General features: G+C 34.2%; 2 protein-coding genes across 2 annotated transcripts in view; both read left to right on the plus strand.

Moving 5' to 3' along the window:
- LOC107720905 (nuclear factor 7, ovary-like) overlaps positions 1-4,390 on the plus strand; it is a 5,210-nt gene extending 820 nt beyond the window's left edge. Inside the window, exons 2-6 of the mRNA XM_016528733.1 lie at positions 918-1,013; positions 1,106-1,336; positions 2,351-2,373; positions 2,446-2,564; positions 3,793-4,390. Coding sequence (XP_016384219.1) covers positions 918-1,013; positions 1,106-1,336; positions 2,351-2,373; positions 2,446-2,564; positions 3,793-4,325 — 1,002 coding nt within the window. The 3' untranslated portion in view covers positions 4,326-4,390. The remainder of the gene's footprint in view (positions 1-917; positions 1,014-1,105; positions 1,337-2,350; positions 2,374-2,445; positions 2,565-3,792) is intronic.
- A 931-nt stretch (positions 4,391-5,321) lies between these two features.
- On the plus strand, positions 5,322-10,569 carry LOC107720906 (RNA exonuclease 4-like). Its single transcript, XM_016528734.1, has 8 exons — positions 5,322-5,775; positions 5,883-6,199; positions 7,300-7,452; positions 7,526-7,719; positions 9,075-9,163; positions 9,399-9,473; positions 9,576-9,650; positions 10,071-10,569. Exons 1-8 carry the CDS (start codon positions 5,557-5,559, stop codon positions 10,224-10,226), a joined length of 1,278 nt encoding a protein of 425 aa, XP_016384220.1. The 5' UTR covers positions 5,322-5,556; the 3' UTR covers positions 10,227-10,569.
- Positions 10,570-10,674: the final 105 nt, after the last annotated feature.

Consider the following 10,674-nt stretch of genomic DNA (forward strand, 5'->3'; position numbering starts at 1 on the left):
ATATATATATTAGGGCTGTCAATCGATAAAAAAAATTCATCTGATTAATCACATCCTTTTTCTGTGATTAATCGCGATTAATCGCACACTTCATGAAATTAAGCATAGATCATTTATCTTGTTTCAAATGTTTATTTTGTCATCATTTGCTATATCTAGCAAAGTAAACCAAAAGATTGAAGGGTGATTCTCAAAAATCTATATTTTCTGCAAGCTTTTTTCAAGATAAATTTAGATGTCTTTTCAAAAAAGGACACTTAGAAACTCCAAAAGGACACCAAAGAACCAAATGATATAAGGAGCCCATATAAGCACATATGAAAGAAAAAAAATCAGAATTTTATAGTGTGTGTACAGTGCAACACCAAAGAGCTTTTTTACATTTTAGAGAAGCCAAGTTGCGATACCGAACAGGACCACATGGAGATGCCAAAAAAAAAACTAAACCAACTGCCTGCTGACTGCATATAGCCTATCTACTACAGTACACGGATCGATTCAGTATAACTAAACACAACAACATAAACATGACAAACCAAAACATTATCGTGAATGTGTGTGGAAACAACGGGAATGTACGGAAATGTCTGTGCCTGTGCATAAATACAATGTGCGATCAGTGCGTCAAGAGCACTCATACACGCATTATTATAACGGACTCACGCGTGCTTACTGTACGACTCCTGTACGCCACCGCAATCGTCTTTACCTTGATTGCAGTCTTCATCCATAAAAACTTTACTAGCGAGACTGGTTATCCAGTCGAGAAAACGTAGTTTGCGTATATATAAGTGTGTATATGATATGATATCTTGAAAGAAAAAAAAAACTGAATTATGTTGACATTCCTTATGGATATTTTGGACTAGGGATAACATGCAGTGGGATTTTCTCATTATTTCTTGGTTAAATTCTAGGAGGAGCTCAGTATCAAGCTGAAGTCCTTACAAGAAAAGCTCAAACACACAGAGGAAGTCAAAGGAGAGTGTGAGGAAGCAGTTCAACACATCCAGGTGAAGATACACTGCTAAATACTGTCCCTTCAGCACACTCAACACAGAACTGAACTGAACTGAACTGAACGTTATTTCTGTTTGTCTTTGAGACTCAAGCTCAGCACACAGAGCGTCGGATTAATGAGGAGTTGAAGAAGCTTCATCAGTTCCTCATCGATGAAAAAGAGGCACTAATCACTGCACTGTGGGAGGAAGAGGAGCAGAAGATTCAGATGATGAAGCAGAAGCTGGAGGAGATGAACACACAGATCTCAGCTCTTTCAGACACAATAAAGCACATCGAGGAGCAAATGAAAGCCAAAGATGCCACGTTTCTAAATGTGAGAACTGACCATATCTGATCAATTCTGACAATGTGTATAAAGATTCATTTGATATCATTTAATTTATGCCAAAAAAAAAAGTTATGGGAGGTGGAATCAAGAGGTCATGTTTTGGCTGGTTAGCATGGCACTGTTGGCCCCTGCTTGTATGCTATCTGGGCCCCAAAAGCTTTTATTAACCCATAAATACAGTGGGTACGGAAAGTATTCAGACCCCCTTAAATTTTTCACTCTTTGTTATATTGCAGCCATTTGCTAAAATCATTTAAGTTCATTTTTGAGGTAATAAAAGCTTTTGGGGCCCCGATGATGTAGTTACATCTCTCTCTCTCTCTCTCTCTCTATATATATATAAGCATTTTAATTTAGATTATATTATTTTAACACAATTTGTGAAGGAATTTTTTAATTATTTATTATTTATGTTATTTTAACAATATTTAAAGAAACAAAATGATGTCAGTTTAGCTTTATTTTTAGCATTTTAATTATATTAAAATTATATTATATTAAACACAATATTTAAATTATTTTCTTTGTTTTTCATATTTATACTATTTTAACACAATATTTGAAGGACAAAATGATTTTTTTGTCAGTTTACATCTTGATATTATGTGTTTTTAGCATTTTAATTTAGATAAGAGGTATATTATTTTAACAGAAACATTTTTTTATTAACAATATTTGAAGGAAAAATTATATCAGTTTACACCTTGATTTTTTGTAACATTTTTATTTAGAATTTAACAATATTTGAAGGAAAATATTTGTTATTTATTTGAAGAATCGAAAATATGTCTGTTTACATGTTGATTATATTTGTTTTTTAGTATTTTAAATTAAGATCAGTAATTTTAATATATTAATAATAATTTATTCATTAAATTGTTTTTAAGTTATCTGGCATCCCCCTCGCTGAGGACCACTGTTCTATGTTTCAGCATTAGCTGAGGAACTGCTAATGGATATTTTTCTCTTATAATCATTTTTTTTCTGCTTTTTTTCCAGAACTTTGAAGCCACAATGGAAAGGTAAGTGTTCAGCCTCCTGTCACTCTCTTCATATGAATGTGAACTCAAACCCACTGCAGACTGATCTTCCAGAGCCCGGGGCCCACAGCAGGAGCCTCACATGAGTCCTGTAGCTTTGATTCATGTGGCAAATCACTTGGGAAACCTGACATGTGGAGTCTGGCTGAAGATGCGAGATATTGTCCAAAACGGTGAGTCTTTAAGTATATATTAGGCTTGGTTTATAAATAAGAAATACAGATTTCTCGCATAGATCGATTCTCATTTTGATAAACTTAAAGGGGTCATATGATGTTGCTAAAAAGAACATTATTTGGTGTATTTGGTGTAATGAAATGTGTTTATGCGGTTTAAGGTTCAAAAAACACATTATTTTCCACATACTGTACATTATTGTTTCTCCTCTATGCCCCGCCTTTCTGAAACACGTTGATTTTTACAAAGCTCATCGGTCTGAAAAGCAAGGTGTGCTCTGATTGGCCAGCTATCCAGTGCGTTATGATTGGCCGAATACCTCAAGCGTGTGACGGAAATGTTACGCCCCTCACCATACTGTGATGATGCCCTGTCAGGCCGGAGCGATTACTCAAAAACATGAAAACCCCTTATAAACAAGGCATTCGTTGCATCCAGTGGGGACATAATTACGGACGTCACGTTTACCTCAGAAAAAACATTCAGTGGCCATAAACTCGATAGCTAGCTAGAAAAATGAACTCTAGAAATGAGAATTTTGCAAAATATATGCACTATATTAGGCTACAATATATTTGTTATATTATATAATGAATATAATTCATTAGCCTATTTTACTAGCACACGTACATCACGGCGACGTCTATTTGACGTCGGCATTTACATCTGCAAGACGTATTTATTCGAGCGTTTGCTCATCTGCAATACGTCTACAGATGTCAAATAAACGTTAGATGCCTTTAAGATGTTCATGATTTAGAATGTATGGAAAACTGGCATCTTAAAGACGTCTGTCAGAGGTTTGCACACAGCAGATGCTTTCCAGATCGATGGATCTTTAACAGACATCTTGCAGATGTACGTGTGCTATCTGGGATATAATGTTTGAATAAATTCGTCATGAAAACAAGTTATGACATCCACTGGAGTAGGAACATAATTATACCATTGAAAAGTTATTATAATCTTTTTATTATAAAAACCGCCTTGTGTGCAATGTACATGTTTGTTTGCTAATGTAGCTACCAGCGAACAGGGCTTATTGTAGTAAGTCGAGAGAGATTTGTTCCTTGAAAAAATGAACATGAACCGTACCTGATTGTCTATATATCCATATGAATCGATATGAGATCAAATTGAAATGAGATCAAAACTGAATTGAGAAACGTGTCTCATTACCCATACATGATAGATCTCTAACTCTTGATTATTTTGTCTCATCAGCTCCTGTGATTCTGGACCCCAACACTGCACATCCCGAGCTCACGCTCTCTGATGATCTGACCGGTCTGACGTGGAGCACGGACACTCACGCCTGTCCCGCTAATCCAGAGAGATTCGACGTCTATCCGTGTGTTCTGGGCTCTGAAGGCTTCACCTCAGGAACACACTGCTGGGATGTGGAGGTTGGCGACAATACACACTGGACTGTAGGAATAACCACAGCATCCAACCCTAGGAAGGGATTTACATTCTTTGGCAAAGATGTCTGGTGCGTGTGGTACAAAAAGAACGAATATTTCTCATATTACCAGGACCAAGCCTACACTCCAATTAGTGTTAAAGAGAAGCTGCAGAGGGTGAGAGTTTTACTCGACTGGGATGGAGGAAAGGTGTCTTTTTCTGATCCTGTAACCGACACTCATCTGTGCTCACTCACAATAAACTTTACGGAGAGACTCTTTCCGTTCTTCTCTAGCGTTTGTGTCACTTGTAGTCTGAGGATCCTACCAGTTCAAATATGTGCAACAGACTAGCACAGTTAAATGTGACTTATGTTGTAAATGATGTAGACTTTTATTACGTTTTCTTCATTTCCTGAGATTTTTACATGCAAAATTGCTTATTTGCATATTATAAATTAATGCAATCTTTATGATAGTACTAATAAATAAAAGATCAGTTCTGCCAAAATACAGGCCTTTATTTGAGGCTTTTTCCTTTTTTTGACATCCTGGCCTAGACATTTTGGCCTGGACATGACTTTTAATTCAGAGACTGAAACATATTAATCTTGAAAAAGGTATATTAAAGCATCGTTTTATGAATGAATAAGATTTTAATACATTTTCTTATAACTTATTAAATTCGAACATAAATGGACATACACTGTAAAAAATATATTTCTTTTTAATTTTTTTTGTAAATAAAATAAAGATTATTGGAGTACATTATGTAAGAAAATATCATTTCAGTTTACTTTAAAATTTCACGTTTAATTCAATGTTTTACTTACCATTTCTTTGTAATTCTTTGTGAAATTTACTTTCTATACCATTTTTTTCTTTAGTGTAACATCATTGACCAAAACAGTTTTTTTTTTTTACTGTTTTAAATGCCATGGGCCACTAAATATGATCATACTTGTGCAAGGGACCCTCATCCTAACATTTACAAGGTAGCTATATATTTTCACATTTTTCATCATATAAAGGCCAAAATTATACTGTAAAAAATTATATAAATGTGTGTAAAACATTATTTGAAAAGTGTTACGTTTTTTCCCTACTCACTATAATGCTGTTTCAATACTTAATTTTTTGGTTTATTTTAATCAAATTATTTATTTAATTTAATCCATTTTTACATTCCTACACTGTTTTTTTCCTAAACTTCCAAAACACAGAGCAGAACGTTCATTCGCATACAGTTCCTGCACGGATCCTATTGGTGTAACACACGCGACAGAACGTTCCATCAGCATGGTTGTCTCATGGTACAGTTATAGGTAGCTCTAATAGTAATTTTTGCATTAAATTTGTGCATTTCGCACAGAGCGATAGATATATATATATTTTCCACATATTTAGTATTTTCCGCGTTACCATGCATGTCACGGGTCTGCGTTGACGCTAGAAAGCTTCAAAGTAATGTAAACATCTGGAGAAATTAATTATTGCTAGTAAGTTCGTGCTCAGTGTAATATCGGAAAAAGCGGAACACCTTAGTGCTTTATTATTTATTAGGTTAATTAGATAAAAACTTAAGATGTCTGAAGTTAAGCTGAAGAAACATGCCGAAAATGTTCAAACTAATGGTCAATCAAAACATACGAAGAAAAAGAAACATGTAAACAATAAAAAGACGTTCTTCTACGATACAAAAACAGTTGTAAAGAAGAAAACGAAACCAACAACTGTAAAGCCAAACATTAAGCCCCCCACAAAAGTTGAAGAGTATTCGTGCAACTGGAAGAAGTTACTGCAGGTAAGAATTATTTACCATGGTAAAATCATACTGAATTCTTGAATTAGTAATTCTGAATGAGGAATATATGTCAGGTGTTTTTACATTTGGTGTGTGTGTGTGTGTAGACTCTCCCTGCAAATCCTGAAAAGAAGAATGAAGTCACAAAACAGGCAAAAGATGCAAACGTTAAAGGAAAGCAGCTTCAGAAGACGCCGTCAGTTTCCAAAGACTCTCATAAACTTCACCTGAAAAAACCTGCACGGACTGTCAGACCTGCTTCTGAGACATCTGGAGGAGTAGAAAAAGATGGAGACCAACAGAACGGAAAAGACTCCGCCAGACACAAACAATTCAAAGCAGAGAAGAGGAAAAGAAAGGATGAAAAAGAGAAACCGATGAACAAAAAGAAGAAAGTCGAGGTGGTGGAAAAGAAAACAGCAGAGTATGTGTGCATTTTAATGCTGTTTCGTTTCATATGACTGTCCTATGGACACTTGATTCTGCCATGGAATAAAAAAAAAAGAAGATAATTGCGTTATTTTTTTATCTCACAGTTTTGAGTTTGTATAACACAACTCAGAATTTTTATCAGAATTACGAGATATAAACATAGAATTGCGAGATATAAACTCTCAATTGACTCAAAAAAAAATAAAAATCAGAATTGAGATAAAACGTTGTAATTACCTTTTTATAGTTTTTTTATTTTGTGGCTGAAACAAAAAACCTGAATTGCAAGATGCTCAGAACTCAGAGAAAAAAAGGACAGAATTGCGAGGAAAAACTGAATTTTGAGAAAAAGGTTCTAAATTGCAACGCATAAACAATATAAAAACATAATTATATCAATATAAATTAAAAATAAGTATAAATTCTGAGAAATATAAAAATATGAAAATGAAATATAAATTATATAAATTCTGACAATAAAAATAAAAATTTTAAGACAAACTCAGAATATTGCGATAAGAAGTCGAAATTGCAAGACACAAAGCTAGACGTGAGAAAAACGTTAAAACCCCAAAATATGATTATCTTTGTGCTAGGGACTTCCATCCTAAAATTTAAAAAAGTCAGCTATATTTATATTCAATATTATTTATATTAATTTATACAGTGAAAAATATATTAAATATGTGTCAAATATTATTTGGAAAATATTTAATTTTTACATTGAATTATGATGTCTTTTTTTCCACGCACTATAGTACTGTTTTTGTTAGATTTATTCATTTCAATAAAATTCTTTACTTCAAATTGAATTTAAAAAGTCAAAATTGTAAAATGTAAACTCGTCTGAGAAAAAAAAAATCTGAATTGCGAGATATAAACTCAGAATTCCGAAAAAGTCATAATTGTGAGAGAAACTCAGAATTCTGATTGAAAAAAAGTCAAAATTGCGAGGCGTAACTAGCAATTATTAAGAAAAAAGTGTAAATTGTGAAATAAAGAAGTTGCAAATACATTTTTCATTTTTTCATTTTAATTTCATGGTGGATTCGAGCTTCCATACTGTCCTCTTTAAACACTGTTTCCTCTTAGGCCTGATATCTGGTTTGATGACGTGGACCCTGATGACATCGAGGCGGCTTTGGGGCCCGAGGCTGCAGACATCGTACGAAAACGTAGCGGAATGCTGAAGTCCAGCGCAGAAGTCACAGAGAAAGTGCTGGTGAAAGAGCACGGGTTTGAGGGGTGAGACACCTGCAGCTCTCTGGGTAGTCATTGGTTTTAAAGGAAAGTGATGTAATCTTGTGGCTGATTTCAGATTGACCCGTGCTGTCGCTATGGACTGTGAGATGGTGGGTGTTGGGTGTGATGGGGAGGACAGCATTCTAGCGCGAGTCTCCATCGTCAACCACTTTGGGAAATGCATCTACGATAAATACGTCAAACCCACGGAAAAGGTTACGGACTACAGGACGGCTGTTAGTGGAATCAGACCGGCAGACTTCGAAAACGGTCAGGACCCCTCATAATAGTCTCTATTGCATTTGAAAAATACTACAAATTTGATGAAATTGTTGTTTGTATAGAATAGTGCTGTCAAACAATTAATCGCATCCAAAATAAAAGTTTTTGTTTACATAATATATGCGTGTGTACTGTGTATATTTATTATGTATATATAAATACACACACGTACAGTATATATTTAGAAAATATGGTTGTTTGTATAGAATAGTGCTGTCAAACAATTAATCGCGATTAATCGCATCCAAAATAAAAGTTTTTGTTTACATAATATATGCGTGTGTACTGTGTATATTTATTATGTATATATAAATACACACACATACAGTATATATTTAGAAAATATCTACATGTATTTACATGTCTATATTCATATTCATGTAATTTAATTAATATATAAATATATTTAATATATAAACATAACATATTTTTCTTAAATATATACATGCATGTTTGTGTATTTATATATACACGTAATAAATATACACAGTACACACATATATTATGTAAACAAAAACTGTTATTTTGGATGCGATTAATCGCGATTAATCGTTTGACAGCACTAGTATAGAATAAGAATGGAGTAAGAAAATAAACAAGTATTTCTCGCAATTTTAAGTGTGTATCATGCAATTTTGAGTTTACATCTCGCAATTCCGACATTTTTCTCCAAATTGCATCGAAACACTAGTTTGACTGTATTTCACATAATTCAGAATTTATGTCTTGCAAGTTTGAGTTAATATCTCGCAATTCTGATTTTTTTCCTTAAAATTGTGTCTGACACAATTCTGCCTCTGTTCCTCACAATTTTGAGTTAACATCACAATTCTTGACTTTTTTCTCAGAATTGCAGGTTTATATCACAATTCTGACTGTATTTCTCACAGTTCTGAATTTATAACTCTCAGTTATGAGTTAACATCTCACAATTCTGTCTTTTTTCTCAAAATTGCGTTTCTATTTCTTACAATCCAAAATGTATCTCTCAATTTTTAGTTAACATCTTGTAATTACATTTTTTTCTCAAAATTGTGTTTTTATGTCACAATTCTGACTGTACTTCTAGCAATTTTATATACTTTAATATTTCTGTCGAAATATGCATCTTGTGATGCAGACAGATCCTTTCGTCCATGAAATTAGGCGACCTTTAAAAGAGATATAAACTCAGATTTCTGAGAAAAATGGCAGAATTGGGAAACGTTAGCTCAAGATTGCGAGATATATATAAACTCAGTATTGAGAGATAAAAAAAAGTCACAATTACCTTTTTTTTTCATGTGGTGGAAACAGGCTTCTGCATGTATGAGATTATTTATTGTTCTTCATGTGATTAACAGGTGAGGCCATCAAGACAGTCCAGAAAGAAGTGGCTCAGATTCTGGAAGGAAGAATATTAGTGGGACACGCCATTCACAATGACTTAAAGGTACAGTACACACAAAAAAGGCCGTTGTCGCACGCTCACATCGTTCCAAGCCTGTATGCTTTTTCTGTGGAAAACAAACACCAAAAAAAGCACCAAACTAGGCTATATTACAGCATACGGGATCGGAATGGCTTGAGAGCGACTAATGATGACATTTTCAGATATAGTATAATGTCAAAGGTATTCCTTTAACGAACTGTCAGATTTCTTTTAAACACCTTTGTGGTGTTCATAGATTTTGCTGCTGGATCATCCCAAGAAAATGATCAGAGACACACAGAAATACAAACCATTTAGGCAGAGAGTAAAGGTATGAAACAATTTGCTGGTAACTTCATAAATCAATATTAATAATAATAAATAAATATGCAAATTTTAATTGTCAATGTCTCCTCCTTGTCCTCTTCCTCAGAGCGCACGTCCTGCGTTGCGAGTTTTATGCAAAGAGATTCTCAATGTTAAAGTCCAGCAGGGTGAACATTCATCTGTAAGTCTCTCGTCAACATCTAAGACAAACACTGTTCTCCATTCATTATTTCAACATGCATGGCTTGATCTTTTGCCATATAATACAAGAATTAAAGCATAGACCAGCATTCAAAGGTTTGGGGTGGGTGAGAAACTTGAATGTTTTTGAAAGGTGTTTCTTTTGTACACCACGATTTATGCATTTATTTGACCAAAAATGCAGTAGAATATTATTACAATTCAAATTAAATTTCTATTTGAATATATTTTAAAATGTAATTTATTCCTGTGCTGCAAAGCTGAATTTTCAGCATCATTGCTCCAGTCTTCAGTGTCATGATCTGTGTCAGAAATCATTGTAATATGCTGATAAATCTTTTGTTACATAAATGTCTTTGCTGTCACTTTTGATCAGTTTAATGTTGTGTGTGCATCACAGGTTCAGGACGCTCAGGCCACTATGAGGCTGTACACTCTGGTGAAGAAGCAGTGGGAGGCGGAGCTTAAAGCCGCCCGGGCGGGTCAATATCAGAAGAGCCCACGAAAACCCAAAACTCCTAAAAACCAGAGCAAATTAATTCAGATCAGCCGATAAAAAAAACTCGTCGCAAAACATGACAGACTGAAACATGGATCTGTTTTACCAGCGTGGAGTAACACTGTCTTCAGTTACGTTATGATGAACTGTGTTTAATATTCCTGTCTGAATGTCTCTCAGTTTGTACTTGAATCTTAAATCCTATCTTCTGTTATTTGAGGAATGAGACCATCAAACCGTTCAGATTATCAGTGTTCTATTGAGCTCTTTTATACCAAGTAATTTAAATGCGTATTTTCCATCCTGTTTAAAATAACGTGACAGATGTAACTGTTATTGGAGACTCATAGTTTTCTATCTGAACTGCTATTAAAGACCCCACACTTGATGTGCACAAGGTGTTGATTTCTCACATCGAATGACACAAATAATGGCATTGAAATATAGTGAAATCTTAAAATCCCCCCCCCCCAAGTCACTTTTAACTATTAAAAGTAATCAAAAT

This window comes from Sinocyclocheilus rhinocerous, unplaced genomic scaffold (genome assembly GCF_001515625.1).
Source record: "Sinocyclocheilus rhinocerous isolate Xijiao unplaced genomic scaffold, SAMN03320098_v1.1 scaffold751, whole genome shotgun sequence".
In the NCBI taxonomy this organism is placed as follows: Eukaryota; Metazoa; Chordata; class Actinopteri; order Cypriniformes; family Cyprinidae; genus Sinocyclocheilus; species Sinocyclocheilus rhinocerous.